At 41.9% G+C, this 21,618-nt stretch overlaps 2 protein-coding genes across 7 annotated transcripts in view; both read right to left on the bottom strand.

Moving 5' to 3' along the window:
- LOC143273118 (rho GTPase-activating protein 10-like) overlaps window positions 1-344 on the bottom strand; it is a 48,886-nt gene extending 48,542 nt beyond the window's left edge. For 2 of the 6 annotated variants that reach the window (XM_076571484.1, XM_076571485.1), the window contains exon 1: window positions 34-344. In XM_076571484.1, coding sequence (XP_076427599.1) covers window positions 34-165 — 132 coding nt within the window. In that variant the 5' untranslated portion in view covers window positions 166-344. The remainder of the gene's footprint in view (window positions 1-33) is intronic. The other 4 variants (XM_076571486.1, XM_076571487.1, XM_076571488.1 and 1 more) reach the window with 3 other exon arrangements.
- LOC143273514 (calmegin-like) lies at window positions 33-20,217 on the bottom strand. The gene is made up of 12 exons (XM_076573594.1): window positions 20,131-20,217; window positions 18,057-18,368; window positions 12,993-13,145; window positions 12,195-12,271; window positions 11,582-11,640; window positions 9,325-9,466; window positions 6,670-6,800; window positions 6,542-6,578; window positions 4,284-4,489; window positions 3,107-3,181; window positions 2,270-2,363; window positions 33-146 (listed from the first exon to the last, which is right to left on the bottom strand). Exons 1-7 carry the CDS (start codon window positions 20,215-20,217, stop codon window positions 6,749-6,751), a joined length of 882 nt encoding a protein of 293 aa, XP_076429709.1. The 3' UTR covers window positions 33-146; window positions 2,270-2,363; window positions 3,107-3,181; window positions 4,284-4,489; window positions 6,542-6,578; window positions 6,670-6,748.
- Between the last annotated feature and the right edge of the window lie 1,401 nt (window positions 20,218-21,618).

The raw sequence follows: 21,618 nt of genomic DNA, 5'->3' as shown, positions 1-21,618 counted from the left end.
AAATGAGGATATTTAAGAGCAAGCAATACTTACCAGAACAAGACGAAAGCTACAAGTTTGACACAAAGAAATTTGCCAACAGGTTTTATAGAGCTGAGCTCTTCCTTTAGCACTGTGTAAAACAGCAGGAGGCAGTACATGGCGAACTAGAAACAAAAGCAACATTCAACATTCTGCAGCAGGAAGACAGTGACAGAACCTTTCCTTAAAGCTGAAACCAGAGTCTACTGACGTTTTAGTGCTTTTAATATGTTGCTGAAGATGCATATATGTGAGATTTCTCAAGAGAGGTACGTAACATTTTTCCTGAATATGTTTCTAAGTGTTCACGTACTGGAACTCAAAGCAATAAATAAATGACATGATCGGAAGGTTTCCTTCAGTCAAAGAAAAAGGCAACACAAATTACCGCCACTTTTATAAAAACAGATTCTTATTATTAGCTAGTCTCTTGTGTAACATTCACACCCACCCACACACACATACACACACACACACACACACACACACACACACAGAGTTTATAAGGCAACACGTTAAATAAGTACAGTTTCAGCAAAACTGTGATCATGAAATCTGCATCACACAAACCATTTCCTTGAGAGCAGTGTGTAAGTCCAGCTGGCCTTACTTCTTAAAATAAATGCCCACGTTTAGAGTCAGTTACAATAACCAACCAGCATTTCAACAGCAAGAAGTATTTCTGGAAGCTTACTTTCCCCATTAAAACCAGGAGATACTTTATGCTAATTTAAAATACTTCAGGATATGAGAGCAGTAAAGGAAGAACCGAGTTCAGACCTTGCACTGGAGCAGGGCCACCCAGGGTGCTTGTCACACACTCCCGGGCCCTGGGTTCTAGCTCTAGTACCACTAAAAACAAACAGACTCTTAGCACTGAGCCGTTTCTCTGTACATAGGAACTGTGACCCTCATGCTGGGATCTGACCCAGGGCTGTGTGATAGGCAAACACTCCAGGTGTATTCCACAGTCATAACCCAATTTTCTAACATCTGTCATGAACTAAAATGAAATTTTGTCCCCCAATATCTTTTTCAACTGAAAGTAGCTAACTTTTGTGTATGTTTCATAAGGTTTACTTTTAGTATCTGTCTAAATGCCAATGGGAGGACCAAACTGTGCCCACCGGGTTTAGAGTGTTTCCAGTCCTTTCTTATAATGGGCATTACATCCCAGAAGGCTAAAACACTTCTACCATTTCTTTAGACTACATTCCCAGAAAAAGACTGCTGGTCATGGAGATGAACATGAGAGAAAGCTCTGGAGACAGACCCCATTTATTTCCATTATAAACTTCCTTCCTTCCTTCCTTCCTTCCTTCCTTCCTTCCTTCCTCCCTCCCTCCCTCCCTCCCTCCCTCCTTCCTTCCCTCCTTCCTTCCTTCCTTCCTTCTTTTTTTTTTGGTGTTTTGAGAAAGGGTTTCTCTGTGTAGCCCTGGCTGTCCTGGAACTCACTTTGTAGATCAGGCTGGGCTCAAACTCAGAGATCTGCCTGCCTCTGCTCCCCAAATTCTGGGATTAAAGGCATGCAATGCCATGCTTGGCTCCATCATAAACTTCTAATAATTTATGTATTAGAAGTGTTTGTTACTATACTGTAAAAAGCACTATCCAAAGACTTTAGATGAAATACACATCAGCTTAAGAGAGCCTTTCAGTGCCTAGAACAACACTCATTTTTTTTGGGGGGGGAAAAAAAGTCATTTTTAATTTTCCTTTAATTCTAAATATAGATCAGAGATTTAAATTCTTGCTGTTTTGTTTGTTTATTTATTTGGTCTTTTGAGACAGGGTTTCTCTGTGTAGCCATGGCTGTCCTGGAAATCAATCTGTAGACCAGATGGCCTCAAACTCAGAGATCTGCCAGCCCCTGACTGCCAATTAAGGTGTGAGCCTCCACCACCTGGTGAACTCTTCCATTTTTATTTAAACTCTCTCCTCTCATGCCAATTAGACTTTTCCCTCTTATTGAATAGGTCTATTGCATTGTTTTGTTTATTTAGAAGGCACACCATGCTTATCCTCACAAGGCTGTGTGGTCACAAGAGCAAACAGCTCTGCATGTAAGTCACCAAATCATTCATGAACATATTACTGTACTTCTATATTGTATAAAGGTATATATTAAAGCTGTTTCAAGTTCCATGTACAAATTAAAAGGTAATTTTTTCCTCAAGAAATAGTGTCTGATAATATTTAGCAACAGAAACAAATTTAGTACAATTGAGAAGAATGATGATTTACTTACCAGTTCTGACAAATTATTTATTAGAACCAAGTAAGTCCTTGCATTGGAGAAACCAAATTTCCCTTCATCGTAGACACCAACCATTTCACATATCCTTAAAAATGGCAAGAATAAACTTTATGACTGACCAAGTAAACCAGTATCTTAATATGTACCCTTTAGAGACTTATTTTATGCATACAAATGTTTTACCTGCATGTATACCTGTGCACAATGTGAATGCAATGCCCTTGGTGACCAGAAGAGGGCACTGGATACTCTGGAACTAGATTTCACTAAACCTATGCAAGAGTACCAAGTGCTCTTAACACTGAGTGCTCCACTGAGTGCTCTCCAGCCCTGAACACGTTCTTAAGGTGTAGTGGTAGCAACACTTAAAATTTAGAGTCTGTTTACTTTAGTAAAGTCTGTTTACTTCAGTAAGTCTGTTTACTTTAGTAAGCCTAATTTTGGTTTTTCTGATGTGTTGTACATTCTGCTCTCAAAGAATGTGAAAATCATGGCAATCCTTTGCATTGTTCATCATAATAGAGTCCGGCTTTTATATATGTATTTACACTATTAATCAACATTGTTCTTCTACTTGTTTTTTCCATTTAAGAACATGAACTGTTTTTTTAAGACAGGGCCCAGTCTGGCCTTAAACTCTCAATTCTCCTGCCTCTACCTTCAAGTGCTAGGATTATTTGCCATGAATCACTACACTTGTTTTCTGTCATGTTGAGAATTAAACCCAGGGCTTCGTGCATACAAGGCAAACACTCTTATCAACTGAGCTATATTTCCAGTTATGTATCATAAAGATTTAAAAAAAAGCTAAAGATATGCCATACTTACAATGTTATAAAACTGATAATTGGTCTGATCACAGTGTACTGCAGCACTCCCAGTTTGCATCAAAAGAGCAGCATTCTGCAGAAGAAAGAGAACATAACATCTCAACTATTCAGTGGCATCAGAACATCGCAAAGCCTCCAAATTAAAATCACGTTGACAGCTGACACTAATTATATTGAATTCTGCCAATTTCGTTCTCCTAAATGATAGTAGGGTAAGAATGTGGTGGCAACACGGAAATCTGAAGACCACTTTGAAATTATTTAATCACTTTATCTCCTAAAGCCTCCCTTCAGCTCCACTATAGTGCAACACAGAACAGAAGGAACAGAAAAAGGTGCTGGGACCTTGGTCTTTTCCTGTTTCCCACTCTTGCCCTGATACACTGCAAATCAACAGGACCAAATGAACTGAGTCTGTGAGTCAAATAAAACCGATTATCTCAGGAGCTTTGCTGATAGAACTGATAGTGATGGCTCTAACTAACACAGGAGAAAAACGGAGGCACAAATGAACTGTGAGCTTGTGCACACGCACGTGTATAAAGCATTGACATTTAGGATGCAGCTTCCTGGTGAATGTGTTTACAGAAAGATTTCCTGGGACAGGCAAACTACCCTGAGGGTGGGCGGCGATCCACAGGCTGGGGCCCTGGACTGAACACGAGGCAGTGAGCTGAGTTCTGGCTTTTCTCTCTGCTTCCTGACAGCAGATGCAGTATGACATCATGCACCTGCCACGTGCCTTTCCCACCATGAGGGACTGCACCCTCAACTGTGTTCCTAAGTTGCTTTTGTCAGTGACTTTGTCTCAACAGGGAGACGAGTACAAGACAATTAGCTGTATGATCACGTGCACAATCATTTAGGCTCCAGTTCCCAACTGAAAAAAAGATGCTGATTAAATATTTCCTAATACATTGATGAACTTTTCTATTGTGGTAAGCAATGTAAAAAAATTAAAAAAAACAACAAAAAAAACCCTCTCAACATGTACATTGTAATAATGTATTTTATTATCTTTCAACATGTACATTGTAATAATGTATTTTATTATCTTTCAAACTGTATTATGTGCTACGTAGGGTAAGAGCTCTGCCTACTGTCCCCGCCCCTTGCAGAGAGCTGACTGATATTTCAGACCCACACAGAGGCCCGTTAAAACCAAACACACTTACTCTCCCATCGCCCACGGCGGACAGCAGCAGAGTGGAATGAGATGCTGTTCCTGCTCTTTTGCTTCCAGGTATAACATTACATTTGGGATCCGAATTGTTAAATAATTGGTCAGGAAGATCATAAAGTTATAAATGGTGTAAGCTTCATAACAGTCTCTCCAGGTATCGGCATAGATTCCAACTTGGGGGAATTTTAAGGCCAACCACTATGGAAAAGCACAGATGTTAAAGAGAAATGCTACTGATTCAGAAAATGCTACTGAAGGCATTTTTTCCTTTTTTCTTTCCAGATAGGGTCTATGTAACCTGGATGTCCTGGAACTTACTATGTCCACCAGGCTGACCTCCAACTTAAGAGTTCCACCTGAGTGATGGGATTAAAGGGATGCAACACCACACCTGGCTAAAGCCATTTTCTTTAGTTGTGTCTACTGTGGAAAGTGTTTTTTCCTTTTATTTTCTTTTTTTGGGGTGGGGTGGTGTACAAATAAAAGACAATAACTAAAAAGCATGATAGCGAACTATCAGCATCCTTATGAGAATCTGCATCTATGGGAGCCAGCCCTGGAAGAGATATATTTGTAACAGCCCCTGACCCCAGGTCTGCATTCTGGAACTCATTATACAGACAAGGCTGGCCTCGAACTCACAGAGGTCCCCTTACCTGCGTATGACACTGATATTCTATCAGGTGTCATAAGCCATCTAGAGCTGACCGTAAGGACAGGGGAGACACACTAGTCCATATGCTGATGCTAACCATTCTATATAAGGGAACAGAGCATCAGCACATTTTGATGCCTGGGGTGGGAAAGTATTCTCTTGTGGCTACTTATTGAGGAGGGTAATTACAATATTTCATTATTTAAAAGACTAAGAGCCACTAATCTTAAATTTAAGCAACTGAGCAAAGAAAACAGCTACACATTAAAATGTCTGAAACAGGGCCGGAGAGATGGCTCAGGGGTTAAGAACATTGCTCTTCCAGAGGTCCTGAGTTCAATTCCCAGCAACCACATGGTGGCTCACAACCATCTGTAATGAGATCTGGTCCCTCTTCTGGCCTGCAGGGATACATGCAGACATTACACTGAATATATAATAAATAAATATATATAATATATATTTAAAAAATGTCTGAAACATCTGCATTTTTCACTATATTATCTTCCTCACCAACACTAACAACATGTGAACTTGGCCAGTTGCAGTGGCGCACGTCTTTAATCCCAACACTCGGGAGACAGAGGCAGGGGGCTCTCTGTGAGTTCGGGCCCAACCTGCTCTACATAGTGAGTTCCAGGACAGCCAGATCTACGTAGTGAGACCCTATCTCAAAAATATAAAGACAAATAATAAGTAAAAACAGAAAGAAAGAAAAAGCTGGGTTGTGATGGTGCACACCTTTGATCCCAGCACTCAGGTGGCAGAGGCAGGTGGATCTCTGAGTTTGAGTCCAGCCTGGTCTCCAGGGTTAGTTCCAGGACAGCTAGGGCTACACAGAGAAACCCTGTCTCAAAAAAAAAACCCAAAAAACAAAAACAAAAACAAAAAAACCCACAAAAAACTATGAAAAATTTCACTATTAATCTCTTTTTAAAAGTCAATATTATGTGTTTATTACTTTATTAAGCTTTTTTTTTTTTTTCTTTCCGGAGACAGGGTGTAGTTTTGGTGCCTTTCCTGGATCTCACTCTGTAGACCAGGCTGGCCTCGAACTCACAGAGATCCACCTGGCTCTGCCTCCCGAGTGCTGGTATTAAAGGCGTGCACCACCACTGCCTGGCTATTAAGCATTCTTTAGTAAGCATAGTTGTGTCAGAAAAGAAGCAAGGTGGTGGTGGCACACGCCTTTAATCCCAGCACTCACTGGGGAGACAGAGGTAGGTGGGTCTCTGAGTATGAAGCCAGCCTGGTCTACAGTATGAGTTCCAGGACAGCCAGGGCTACATGGAAAAACCCTGTTTCAAAAAACCAGAAAAAAAAGGTGTCATAAAAGATTTTTTAAAAAGATTTATTTACTTTATTATTTTATGTGCATGAGTATTTTGTCTACTTGTATGCATATGTGCTATGTTCATGCCTGGTGCCTACAGAGATCAGAAATTGGATTCCCTGGGACTGGAGTTATAGTTGTGAGCTGCCATGTGGGTGCTGGAAATTGAACCTGGGTCCTCTAGAAGAGAAAAGTACTCCTTACCACTGAGCCATCTCTCCAGCCAAAGAATTCTTAACGAAATACAATAAAATATACTTACACTATCTAAACTGTATATTGGGACCATCCAAAGAATCCTACAGAAAGTAAAACATAAAAAACACTTAATATCATCTTTATGATTTAAGTCAGTCAATAGTAGTAATAGCAAATACATTAAGATTTGACCTCATAATAGGTTTTTGAAGTTTGGGTTGTGTGTAATGCATCAAGTATTGCAGAATCCCCCAGAAGGACACATGTACCGTCAACAGCATAAAGATACCAGCAATAAGCCATGCTTTAGCATGTATTCCAACCTTGAAAAACAAAAGAACACATTGGTTTAGATTCTGATATTAAAACTATAAAGATCAATATTTTTGTCTTAAGTTTTCATTAGATTACTGATACTACTTGGTATTTCCCAAATAATTAGTAGCAATTAAAAAAAGATTTACTTTTTTAAAAAATTCTATGTATGTGTGTGTCTGTGTGTGAATATGTGCATGTGTGAGTGTGGGTACCTGCTGAGGTCAGAAGAGGGTGCTAGATTCCTTGGGGCTGAGGTGACCACTGATGTTGGGTAAGGGAAAGGTGGTCCATATGCCCAATGGAATACTGCTCAGCCACTTAAAAAGATTAAACTTTTATTCACAGAGACATGGCTGGGACCATGGAGCATCACATTAAGTAAAATAATTCCAACAAAAAACTTGACATTTACTACACGGTCTCACTCTTTTGGGAGGTAAAACATTGGTTTTATAGGAGTGAAAGGAGTCATTAGAGGTTTTGAATTGAAAGAGAGAAGAAGGAAAAAAGGAAGCTAAAGCTCGGGGACCAAAACACACTCAGGGAGGATGAAGAAGTTCTGGTGCCCTCTGCAGCAGCAGGTGACTACAATAATTTATGTTCTAGAAAGAGCCAGAAGGGAGGGTCTCAACACAAAGATGTGATGAGCGTTTAAAGAGACAGAAATGTCAATTTCCATTACATACTGACCATAACATATCTATTAAAATATCAAACACCACACAGATAGCATGTGTAAAATTAAGATTTGAACAAATATTGAGCAAAAACAGTAGTACAGAGCTGCTATTATATGAAGAAGTGATCACAAAGGTTGGAAACATGTTTTAAATTTCAAAGCATTTCAGGTCTCAGGCTAGGTGCGCTTGACATGTGTTGACATGTGCACACACTGGAAAAGAACCAAAAGTCAGCAGATTCATGTGCCAATCACAGCACTTAACATACAATATTTTCATTTCAGCCCATCTGACTGCTGTTCAGTTCTTGATCCTCTTTATTTTTATTTTTTTTTCAAAACAATCATTTCACAGTTGTTTGGGAAATTTTTAGATGTGTTTTTCTGTTTGCTTCCTATCTGGCAAGGGATCATTTTCCTGTCAGTGATTGGCACAGAAAACACTCCATTCATTTTATCCCTGACAACTTTAATTTTGTATTGGTTTCCTGTACAACCCTTTTCAAATGAATAGTACATTCATAGAGTGCATAGAGTGATGCTCTATACATCTAACTTCTAAGAGAATGAGAGTGGGACTACCTTACAGTCTCAAGGAAGGGCTGGGGAGATGGCTCAGTAGTTAAAGCACCTGACACCCAAGCATTAGGACAGAGTTCAGATCCCTGGAACCCATGTAAAACGCTGGGTGAACATGGAGGCCAGCCTGTAATTCCAGCCTCAGAAGGTGGAGGCAGGGGATTCACAGCGCAAGCTGGCTAGGGAGACATGTTGCAGATTGAGAGACTCTGTCTCAGTGAACAGGGTAGGATTGCATCAAGGATGATCCCAGCATCAGTCTCAGGCTTCCATGGCACACACACACACACACACACACACACACACACACACACACACTCGATGCACCCCCTCCCCTGCCCCGCCACCTCCACACACACTACAGAGAAGAAAATAAGGAAAAAAAATTATCAGCAAAATAAAAATCAGACCAAATCCTAATTAGTTATAAATAATACCAATGTGGATACTGGTCCCACTTGGTGTTTGTAATGTTATTTTAATTAGTTCAGGTACTTGTCCTCACTTAGTAGTGAATAGCCACTGACATGGATTTATCTAGACTGCAGCAAATCCCAAGAAGGAGCTGTTCACTGCGTCAGCGGGGAACTGGGGGTCTGGAGACCAGGGTCTACCGCTATTTCTGCAGGACATACACACTTGGGATGGTTTCAGACACCATGCCAATTGCCACATTCCTGTCTTGTATGGTCCGAATAGGGAAGGGTTTTCAGAGCTTCCTTGCGGCTTCACAGCCTACCGGTGAGAGAAGGCTGGGCCTTTAGCCTGACCTTGGGCCAGTGCACAAGCAGACCACATGGCTGATGTCGGTGCAGGGGGAAGAGAAAGTCTTTTCAGCATGGAGCTTTCAAAAGAGTTCCATGCTCGAAAAACACTGACCTGCGGACAATTTCCTATTAGAATTAATCTGCTGCCTTGAGTGGCTCGGCATGAACAGGAAGGTAAGCTGGCCAGGCTTATGGTTCTGTTCTGTGTCCTGAAGTGACTGTTATCAGCAAGGAACTAGAAAAACTAAGATAAAAGTGGTGGCTTCAGTGTACCATCCTTTACAGTGACAGAATTGTGCATACAAGACATGTGATGTGTAGTTTATCACTAAACTGTTTGCCCCCTCAAAGCCCAGGGTGTGGTTATATATATGGACATTTGTATATGAACCTTGAAAGGGAAATGTGGGAATTTTTCTTGTTATACACAGCACCAAGACCTAACATACATTCAGATGCCAAACTACACCAAACTAACACAAATTGAAAAGTCCTAAAACTTACTGAACTACCAAAGGTTTATCGGAGAAAACAAAGGGTTTGGCGAGGACGGCAGATATTGCATGGTGCTTGGCTTTAGACTTCAGAACCAGTCCTCGGTCGCCGGGTACCTGGTCTTCCTTCAGCTCTTCTATTTCCCATCTTCCTAAAAGAGAAAGCAAAGCAGTGAGCTGAAACAGAAGACACACAGAAAGTCACATCTCAGCAGCTGTTAGCAGTGATCTTTCCCGTGAAAACTGATTATGGAAAAATAAAACCAAATAGCACATCAGGAAATCATATCTGCAGCCAGTATCTCCCCTCCTTCCTCGCCCTCTCATTCTTCCTTTTCATCTTCCCCTCCCCCATCTCCACGTCCTTTCTCTTCCTTTCTTTCCTCTCTCCTCCTCTTCTTGTCATTTGTCAGGAACTGGTTTCATTTCTGTAGTCCAAACTCAGAAGACTAACAAATAACATGGCAGGTACACTTCTAAAATGAATGCTTAGAACTTCTTGACCTACTCTCAATGAAATAAATGATAAATATGCTTTATCTCATAAGGTCTATGAATGCCGACTTTAAAAAATGAGCTATAAGAGCAAGTGCCCTTCCTGTCTGTGAGTTCCTTCTCCCAGGTACATCTTCTTGATCAAGAGAAAAGTTTGCCTTGTCTGGACACTTAGAATAAAATGAAATTAAAAAAATGACATATTTAAAAAAGTATACAAGAAAGTGCATCCTTAACGGGAAGTGAGCAGTCTGCACAGCAGGTGCTGTAGGTACTGAAGTTGCATTTGAAAACTATCTCAGCACACAAACTCTTCTCTGATTAAACCGCATGGCCGTGAGCCAGGCGGGCTAACTGTAGCCCCAAAGTTCTGTGTTGACACTCTTTTGCTCCGTTAAAATAGAAAAAAATCAAAATCAACTTATGTTAATTTCAAAATTATATGTTTGAAAATTATATGTGTTTGTCTGTTCCAACTAAACTCAATTCAGCAAAAGATGGTTATTTTGTTATAATGTTTGAACTCACAATTATTTTTATGGACACATTTAAATTACTAATGCTCTAGACTGCTTTTTTTTTTTTCTCTCTAAAGAACAATACCACTACCACAAGTCTTAAGATCAAATCAACTTGAGTTTTGGTGTCACTTTGTATACACTATTGGGATTTTAAAAGGAATCTCAAGGATTTTCAAGAGCAGCACCTTGTTGTATGTGCCTGTAATCACATCACCACTCAAATAGCTCAGGCAGGAGGATTGCATGTGTGAGGACAACCTGGGTCACATAGCAAGACCCATCTTAAAAACAAAATAAATTCGGGTTTCCCTCAAGCACACTCTGTCTTACATTTTTCTAGAGAGAACATTTTACTTGGTTTTTCTTTAAAAAAAAAAAAAACACAGTTGCTTAAATCAAGCATTCTGTTTTTTAGTGATACTGGGTTTATTTGGATCAATTTTAGCAATGTATCCCCTGGACCCATTGTTTCTTTGAGGGGAAGAACTCGGTCAATGGCTTTAGCTTGGTCCGCACATGTGCTCACGGGGATTGCACACACATGGTGGCAGGAGTGATTTGCTGGGATGGCGAACATTTCGTGTAGAGGAAGGCAGGCAGGCATGTCTTTATCTTACACAATTCAGAAGCTGTGGGAGGGAACTGAGAGCTGAAGTCTAGCACTTGCTCTGATGGGGCTGCCTGCCGAGTCTGAGTTCTAGGTCATGTGCTGAAGGGTGTAAGGACCGCCCAGACAGGGGACTTCCCCTCCCGGTCCCCTGCAGCAGAGAATATAGAATGCTTGAGGAGGCTGCTTTAGAGCAGGAGGGGGACATTCTTTTGTCATTCTCCAAGGTGGTCTTTCATATGACCCTGAAAGATACTTCCACAGCCAACCTGAAGACAGCGCCATCAGGGATCCTGTGGATGTTGGGCATGGCCTGAAGCTGTGGGCTGTAGTGGTGGCCATGATCTTAGAGTGCTCATTAAGACATCTCTGCTCTTGATCTATGAGTGCCCAGGCTTGAGGGAAACATCCAGAACAGCACAGTGCAAGCTAACCCCCTGGGGTCAAAATCCAACTACGGTTTAAGAATCAGAAAACTGGTTCAATCCGGCAATCCCTGAAACACTGAGGAACAGGATGAAAAATTGAACATTTAATTGTGAGGTCTGGTTGGCACTTCTGGCCAACATAATTTAACAAAAATACAATCTCAAAGGCTAGTGAACATGGGTTATTGTTATCTAATATTTAAGTAAGTATTTTACCATCATATATGGAAATTTCTGAATCCATATCATCCTTTTTTGCTTTTGATAAGACCCACCTGTAAATAAAGGTGAAGACAGATATTTGCCATTAAAATAAGATATGCAACTTACAGATAAAACAAATGTAAAAATACAAGAGGTTACCTAACATAATCATTTTTCATTCAAAATAAATTAGTGCCAAGAAGTTAATAAGTTAATCTAGCCTTTGAACAATTCCAGGAGGCTTGGCATCTGCTCTTCAGTATCGGTGCGGGAGTAAGCTCGCACACCAGGTCTCAGTTTCTCAGTGGGGACTGGGGTGGACTACATATCTCCTAGCAGAGGCTCTGGAGCATACTAGTCAGTAGTTACGTTACAGCGAGGCATGCGGTCACTGTGGCTGCAACAGTAATGCAGAGTAGTCTTGTGAATCTCCACTGTCAACACCTGCCCTAGAGAACTAGGAAATGCTCTGTGTATTCTTTGCATTCCTAATTTGTGTGTCTCTCTGTATAAACACATAGCTTTAAATTATTCCACAAAGTCACATGAGAGCTGATTTTCACAGACCAATAGCTTCAGAAAACCCATCAAATGGAAGAAAATGCTGTCTTTCAGGAGCACTCACCCAGCCAGCTTTCCACTGTCAAATGTTTCTGTAAAATACACTTCTCCTATAGGCTGAGGTGTCTTATATTTAATAGTCTAGAAAAGAGATTGTTTTAAAGCCAAAGTTATTCATTTCTGCAAATATCTGAAGTCATCCTGATAGTTCAGAACCTAGTACGCAGTGCGCATGGGCAGTAGAGATTCAGGCGGCATGGGCTCTGGTTGCAAAACTCACCTCTTAGTAATGTCATAATGAAACCTGTTGTTTTGTACAACTGATGTCTGGTGATAAAATTGTAAGTGTTTTCCCCCACTTGTCATCCCACAAATACACTTGAGTGGTGAGCATGCGTGCCAGTTTTTTAGAGTGTAAACTTTTAAAGACCCCTCTGTAATAAGGTGTTTGCCTAAGGACACTCCTTCCCTTTCAAACCCGCCCTCCTCGTGTGCATTTTCTACACATGGAGAAATAAACAAAGCCACTTCCTTTACTTCTTGAAGAACCACAAGTTACAGTGCCTTCCATTGTGTCTGGCAAAGTCTGATATCATCAGAACTAGAACTGAAGGCATTTGTCTTTGCTAAAGAACTTGATCCTCTTTAACCAGCGAACTCTTGCCTTGGTAGCGAAAACTCCCCACATGCTCATTGAGCACAACTGGCAGAGGTGTCATCAATCAGCTGTAGGACGCTAAGGAACACAGTGGGAAAAGCGACACTTTCCCATGCCCCGGGAAGACTAGCCCTGTCAGAAGGGACCGGTCACTCCTATGACCATGGGAAGAATAACTTATAACATTTCTTACAGCTGTCTTACCCCTGAGGAAGATTCATCTTCTTTAATATTACTCTCTTCTGAATTTTCATTCAAGTCTTCTACTTCAACACCATCATTCATAAATTCTGCATTGACAGTGATGAACAGAAGACTCAAGCATAGTCCAACACCTTGGAAATGCATATTGACCATCTGTAAAGTTAAAGCAGCCAGCGAAAAGTCAGACATGGATGCCACGTGGTAAGAACCATCGGAAGAAATAATTTCTCCTTTATTCTGTGATGGTTTCATCACCAGCAACATTATTTAAATTAAGCCTTGAACAAGTAAAACACCAACTTCACATTTGCAGTTCTAAGTCTTCCAGAACCAAAGAGCTAATGGTATAAAAATATAAAGATATCAGCAACATCGTCAATCAAATGCAAATAATGTTAATTCATTGAAAAGAAAAAAAGCTATCATGATCCCTAAATTTTCACTTATATTATTTCAAATAATGTAGCTTAAGTATATGCAAAATTAGACATTTTATAATTATAAAGCTTGAGTCCACTTACATCTAAACACCCAAAACCAAGGGTTTTTAATCATACATTTAACATAATAGTGTTTTGCCAAAATCAAATCCCATGTTGTATAAAGCTGTCTGCTGGGGACCACGTTCTTTTGAACTCATTGTTCCTATAATTCCATGATCATCACATAGTTATCTGACCACATGTGCCTTCAAACACTGCATAACTGCTGTTCCTTGTGTTAGAAGAAATGCCAAATGCAACCTGTCATCCACTTAGCAGAAGCGCTTGATTTATGCAGTTATGTTCTCACCCACGATCATTAGCATAAATAATTCAAGATCTCTCCCTTGGTGCTAACAGACTTTCGAGTACTGTTGGGCACCGAAACAGTTCAGTGTCATTGATTCAAAAGCAGTCATACAATAACACATCATCATCATGTATGCTATTCTTTTCCCCAAAGCTAACATCAACACGGGGACATTTTTAAAGTAGATTCTTAGAACTCTAAAGCTTTTCAGACCATAGATAGCTATGGACATATCTGGGCCTACTTAAGAAAGATGGCACTACAGTCACCAGAATTGCTATCATCAAAAATGACAATTGATAATCACAGAGATCGGAGAAACCGGAACTCTCACCCACTGCTGAGGTGCGTCAAGGTACCACACCAACGGAGGTGGGAAATAGTGTGGCAGGTTTCAACATGCCCCAGTGATTCCACTCAAGGATAGCCAAATAAAACCCAAACTTATATCCTCACAAATTCTTAGATACAAGCCACGAAATGCAGTTCTTGTATGAACTCAAATGTGGACCGATTCAAATGCCCTTCAATTCAAGAGTGTACAGACGTAAGTTGAAGCACTCATACCATGGGAAAGTACCCAGCAACAGCAAAAGAGAGAACACCCATACAAGAATGCATGAACTCAAAACTACTGAGCCCAGGGAAAAGCCATGGGAAAATCATAAATGTACCATTTCTCTTTAGAGAAAGGAGAAACCCAAGAAAACAAGAACTGGAGACTAGATAAGACATCAGGATTGGGGACAGCTAGTGGGCATGTAGGGGATGAAATGTCCAATATTGGAATTTGGTAATAGTTACCCAACTCTATAAATATAACTACATATATTAAGCAGTTGAACTTGATAGTACACAAATAATATATCATTAAAGCAGTTTATAAAACATCACAAAAAAGCATTATTCTACCAAACTAGTTCAACCGACACAACCCCTTTTTAAATCATAACTTTAGATGAATGTCTGGGCCAGAGACTTCGATTTCTTCTGAAGGCTGCTGGCTACCACTCCTGTGTTTACTTTGAAAATGTACGTTTTCAAAACCACTAAGTAGAAATTCTACCTTGATGGGAGCTTTCTATATTCAGGTACTGCCATCTTTATGGACAGAGACAATACACACACACACACACACACACACACACACACACACACACACACACGCAGAGTAAATAAATTAATGTAAAAAAATTTAAAAGAATATCAATATCACTTTAGAACCATGTTTTCTGTTTCAAAATAAATTTTCAGTTTAAGTTCCTGGATGGTTAATACTGTCAACTTGACAGAATCTAGAATCCCCTGGAGAAAGCCTTCTGGGCAGGCCTGTTCATAGAGGTTTCTAATTTGTGTTAGTCCAGGTATGAAGACTCATTCTTAATGAAGGCAGCACCAACCCTGGGCTGGAGCCCTGAGCTGAAGCTGAGCACCAGCGTTCATCTCTCGCTGCTTCCTGACTGCAGACTCCTCTTCCTGTTGTCATGCCTTCCTGGCCACATGGACTGTATCCCCTCAGACTGTAAGCCAGAAGAAGCCTTCTCTCCTCAAGTGGCTTTTATCCAGTGTTATGTCTCAGCAACAAAAGAATTAATAAAGAGGGCATATACCTGATCACTTGATCCTATGACGATTCTGTTTGTAATTTCTGAGAAGCCTCCACAGTGTTTTCCATAACGGCTTTCCTGTCTCCGCAGCACTAGATTGCAAGTGCGCACCACCACACCCTGTCATCTTTCTAGAGATACTTTTTGCTTCTTCCTACGAAAGCTATCTGAGGATTCCCAAACCCCACAGTTCAGAGGTCACTCTTCAGTTTGAAGAATTATTCAGTCTCAAAGATGACCCAACATCTTCATTAATTTGAACTTGCTCTTTCCTCTGAATTGAAACATTGTGCCCATTAAGATGGCCTGAGGAACTAACTTAATCCCTAGGACCCACACCAAAGAGAACTGATTTCCAAAGGCTCTGACCTCCACACGTGGGCCATAGTATTAGACCACCCCACCCATAAATAAATAAATAAATGTACTTTTTAGTTTGATTTTTGAGACAGGATCTCTGTTTCGTCCTTGCCATCCTGGAACTTACTATGTAGACAAAGCTGGCCTCAAAATCACAAGACATCCACCTACCTCTGCCTCCCAAGTGCTGGGAGTAGAGATGTGCGCCACTGTGCCTGGATTATTTCCCCTTTCTATTACCATCCCCTCTAGTCAACCAAAGTGGTCCTAAGTGGATGGACTAGGTCTGGGAATGAGCTCACTGCACAGCACTAGCCTGGCATGCCCAAGGCCCTGGGTTCCACAGAAAACAAAGCAGGACTAGATTGCACCACAGGCCCCCTGGGGTCTCTGGTAACTAATCTCATTAGGGCATTTGTGAAATGAACACATTTTCACCCCTCAGCCTTCATTAGGGACATGACCTCCTGACAGATATCACTAATTGTCACTGTGTCATTTACATTCTGGTTAACCTTCATAACCAACCCCTGCCTTCTTGCAAGCCTGATGTTTTCTAACAACAATTCTTAACTTGGACTCTACTTAAAACATTTTCAGTAGTTCTTATAGATTGCTTCCTCCAAGACTCATTCTTTTATTCTGGGTATTTGCCTTACATATTTTTTAAGACTTTAATTATGTATATGTGTGTTTCTCCTGTAGGGCTATGTACATGTGTGTGTGTGTGGGGGGGGGGGTGCCAGAGGAAGCCAGAAAAGGGCATTGATGCCCTGGAACTGGAGTTACAGGTGGTTGTCAGTATCTGATGTGGGTGCTGGGAACTGAATCCAGAGCCTGTGCAAGAGCAGTGTGTGTTCTTAACTTCTGAGAAAGCTCTCCAGCCCCAGTCCTTTCCTTTTTAACACACTTACACTCCTGTAAATAGCTCCTCTAATAACTGAGGATTTTTGCCTGTGCTCAGGTCTAAGGCAGACTGAGGTGTCAGACGTCATTGACGCACCTCAGGAGTGGCGGTTGGAGAACTGTGGCTCTTTCTTGTGGCTTCAGAAATTAACTACAGAATGACAGAGGTCGAAAGCTTCCTGACCTTGCTGCCTTCTAAGTGGCTAGCGCTGTTGTCCAGAGGGCACCGGAACTGGGCATGTGCTCTGGGCCTCTTCTCACCCATGAAGTGAGAGGGTTGAGTGGCATGAGCCAAGTCCCATCAGTGCTGACAGTTCCAATTTTCTAATTACACAATTAAGAAGGAAAATTTATTAGACACCAAAACAAACCCTGAAGCTAATTTACAGCACCCACCAGTGCATATCCATCAACACATGCCACCATCTACATACGGTAAACCATCCCAACCAATCAGAAAAACAGGACAAAAGAAGAATATCTTGTTCTAAGAATTTGAGGAACAAGGTCAATGTGACTGGATGACCACACCAACAAAATGTGGACTATAAAGTCGTCAAAATTAGAATGACCAAGAAGAGGGCTATCTAGAGAGATGTAAAAATGTTAGTGCAAGCAAGCAAGCAAACCAAAAATGCGCAGTTTACTATTTCATGCATCACAAAGTTTCAACACAAATTAAACATGTTCCAAATATCTTCCCATTGACTGTATTGTTTTTGCCTAATTTGTTCGTTTCTGTACCTTCCGTCTCCAGTTCCCAACTTCCTAGCCATTTATCTTTTAACCCTGAAGGAACGCCTGCAGAGCCTCTTCCTCCTGGGTGCGGCAGATGCCACTTAAGTTCAGCTCAAGTATCTGATTGATAGTAAACAGGCTTTAGATAATGAGTCTCTAGTCATTACGGTTTAGCTGAACTCAACACACTTTGCTTCGCTCCCTAGAGGCGCCCGCTAGGCTCCACCCAAGTGTCTAGGGAGTGGCCAGGACTCTCGGGCCACCTTCACCGGGTGGTGGTGGTGGTGGTGGTGGTGGTGGTGGTGGTGGTGGTGGTGTCCTTTTGGCTTCGCAGAGGTGGATTGCACAGAGGTGGGCTGCTTATGAGGAGCCCAAGTTGGTTTTGTTTACCTTTTTTAGAAAGATGCGAAGAACTCCCCTGGGAGCGTGGCCAGGGCTCCGTGGAACGGGGCCACAATGGCAACCGCTGGGATAACGGACTCCAGGGGCTCCGGGCTGAGCAGGGCACCCGGCCTTCCCCAGCGCCAGCGCAGCAGGTGGAGCGCTCGAAGTGGCGTCTCCCTCCACCCAGGGCTGATCTCTCTACCCGAGGCTGGCAGAGCCCACTCCCCAAGCGTCTAGCTGCTGCACCTCCATGCTTGAACTCAACCTCCAGCCTCACCTGGCCGCACCCAGCTGAACCTTCTGGACTCAGAATCGGGTGCAGCCCGGGCATCCGGACCCGATTCCTCACCCCGGCCCCGCGGTCCACACACCTGTCCTGCGGGCTTGTGTCCGGCAGCGGCAGCTCAGGTGTCCGACTGGCTGCTACTCGGTCCCCTGCGTCTCCCCAGACCGATCCCGCCGGCAGCCGCCCAGCAGCGACTGCTAACTGCGTATGCGCGAGCGGCCGCGCCGGAGGATGCTGTAGCCGCCCGGGTGCGCGAGCCGCCGGCTCAACCGCCGCTCGGGACCCAGCGGCCGCGCGGCGACCCTGGGGATGCGGTGATCCCAACGTCAGGAGCTCTCTGGAGCTCAAGCTGCCCGCTCTGCAGACTGCTCGGTTCTACGCGTCGCGTCTTAATTGGCTCCTGGATGGACGGACGGACGGACGGACGGACGGATCTAATTTAGTTTAGTTTAGTTTTTCTTTTTTCTTTGTGGTTATTTTGTTCTGTGACGGGTCCAGGCTGGCCTGAAACTAATTGTGGAGCCAACGATGACCTTAAGTTTCTGATCCTCTTTTCTCTGCTTTCTGAACTTCGGACCACAGTACTGTTAATGCAGCACTTGGGATCGAAGCCCTGTTGGTGGGCACTAAACGAGCTCTATCGGCGGCGCCACATCTCACATCCCTTGTCCCCGGAATTTTATCTTAGTCACGGTTTTAGAGGATTGTCAGGATAGGCATGCCAAATTTCATATGGTAGATATTTTTTTCTATATTTCTGTATTTTAACAGCTGAGTGCTCATGATTACCAGTCAGGAAACTTCCTATTTCATATGTGTTGTGACATGTTAAATGCTAACATTATAAATGAAACTATATATTTTTCATTCTATCAATATTATTAATAATTTTACAGAGACACATAATTGCTTTATTATCTTGAACACTGCTTGAAGGTGTTACTTACTTTTTTCCCTTCTGTATGCTGTCAATTCTGTGTGTGACCAAACTTTGAATCTGTGTAAATGTCTTGTTTTCTGTCCATCTATGCTCAGACTGTCTCCTTGATTTAGGATGTGTCAATCATCTTTGCTTGAATCAATTTTACTGTGGTTTCATTACAGTAACTTAACACATTTTCATTATTAGACACAAATATAAATAAATACAAATACATCTTCACTCATGAACCCATCCTGTCTTAGCATAGGTTCATAGAGTCTGTTTTATCCAGTCACTCGCTCAGTTACTGCAGTACCCAAAGTGCCCTAGGTTAACTGAAGGAGGTGTCTTCAAGTCAGTTCTGGTAGTCTTTGGACATGATCCTATCCTTTGTGTGTGTGTGTGTGTGTGTGTGTGTGTGTGCGCGCGCGCGCATGTGCGCGCGCTGGGATTAAAGGTGTGCACCACCACTGCCCGGCGATCTTATCCTTTCTTAATTGGTTCTTTGGAATATGTTTTGTATACAATTTGCTGACTTTGGGGATATGCAAACATCCTAGCAACACAATAAGGAACATGTCACTTCCAAAAGCTTTCTTGACCCCATCCCTAGCAACCACAGACTTCTTGTGGAATCTGACAGAAATGGAGCTTAACCAGCACTTCTTTTTCTGGCTCCCTCCAGCCAGCGTGCTGAGATTCATCTGTGTGTCTGGATCCAGTGTTTGCTCCTCCTCACTGCTGCATGGCTTCCCACTGTACTGACATACAACTGTTTACAGATCTCCTTTTAAATGGATGTTTGGATAGCTTCCAATTCAGAGCTACTGTGAATAAAGATGCTGTGGGTGTTCCTAGACAAGTCTCCTCTTCAGCAGCGACTAGCAGCAGAATGGGTGAGATGCTGGAGGGTCTGGGTAGGAAGATGCTTAGCTACTTGTTACAATGTGGCTGTGCCATCTTAAGTTCCCACCGGCAATATGCAAGAGTTCTTGTTGCTCCTCCACTGTTGAACCTGGACCGTCTTTAATCTGAGCCTTTTGGGCAGCCGGTTAACAGGGTCTCATAACTGTTTAAGCACTATGTGGTTGTCTCATACAGTACTAAGTCTGTTCTGTCAGTCAAGTTGTCCTGTATTCTCACAAGCAGTGTAGGAGAGGAAGTACATGTCAAAGAGATACCCGTGCACCCAATCCCTGCAACATCACATTTTTTTTCCTGCAGGGTCATGGACTTTTTCTGAGGCTCTGCCCCAAAGCTTCAGCTCCAGCCTCTTTCATGTGTGTATGGAAGACATGTTGAATTATTTCAAATAGCTTTCCAGCTTCTGTGAAAGTAATAAAATGATCTTTTAAAAACTTGCTTATTCAATGTAATAACAAGTTTCCTAACAGGCCCCTAAGGTTCATACACCCTGGATGTAAATACCAGGACAGGCCGTGGTTGGGTGTATATGGACAGCTAATACTGCACTCAGAAATTTTGGACCGGTTAGCATTTGTTGTTATGTAGTGTGTGCCTGTGATCATTATCCAGATTAAGTATTATTACATTTACACCATTAAAGAATTTGGAAATTTGCTTTGATCTGAAGCAATTTAGAATTAGTGGACTACAACTGTTTGGGGTTTTGAAACTTTGCCTTCATTGTGGAGAGCCCTGGGTTCAATACCCAGTGCCAAGAAATATATATTGAGTTGAATTCCCTTATACAAACCTGTGACCACCTGGGGTTGGTAGTGCTTTGTGAATTTTACTTCCCCTCAGCTTGTTCTGTTTTTCTATGAAAACTGTCTGGCTTAAGCTATATGTCTAGCATCCATTTTGGGCTTATAGAGAAAAATCTAACATCACCAAAATAAAATAACGCATGCAAAGGACTTCATCATTAAATGGTAGAAGTGTCTACTAAAATCCACAAAGCATCTGTAAATGGATGCCAATGGTATTTCTAAAATATTTGAAAAACAAAAATCATGTTCTCAGGAGAAATAGCTGCCCAGACTTGAACACCCATCATCTGTTCACACTTTTCACAGTTCCTTCACAGTGGGAGGTGTTTAGTCCACAACCTCATGACAGCTTTCCATTCCTATATTAACAGCCCGTGTCTCCATCTCCTCTACCCAAGAATGAAGAGATGTTTATCATCACTATTAATATGTAAATATTACTACATTGCTAGGTACTTCAGACTCTGCTAAAGCTTAAATCTGGAATGTTCCCCTAAAGGTCCATGTGTTGCAGGTGTGTGAGGGGAATCCTTGCAGGTGTCATACAGGGAAACAAACCACAGACAGAGATGAGAATGAAAACCTGGTGCAGACTGACTTCATCAACCTGGATCAGATTTTGGGGTTCTAATGCCAGACAGTTCATAGTAGGCATATTTGAACACACTAGAATTTGGAAAAGGGTCTCCAGGCAACAATAACTCTCATAATCATTCAATTTTCAGGTGTTCAATAAAATAGGCAAGCATAAGAGAATTATAATAGGGCTAGAGAGACATGGAGACAATGCATTCTGCCATGCCCTCAATCATGGCCACTAATTTTTCTTTAAAAACAGAATTGGAAAGATGTAGAGGGCATGAGTGTCTTGTACTCAGAGAAAAGCACTAAGAGGAAA

This window comes from Peromyscus maniculatus, chromosome 5 (assembly GCF_049852395.1).
Source record: "Peromyscus maniculatus bairdii isolate BWxNUB_F1_BW_parent chromosome 5, HU_Pman_BW_mat_3.1, whole genome shotgun sequence".
In the NCBI taxonomy this organism is placed as follows: domain Eukaryota; kingdom Metazoa; phylum Chordata; class Mammalia; order Rodentia; family Cricetidae; genus Peromyscus; species Peromyscus maniculatus.
The sequence above is the reverse complement of the archived record's forward strand: the minus strand, read 5'-3'. Positions and strand labels throughout refer to the sequence as shown.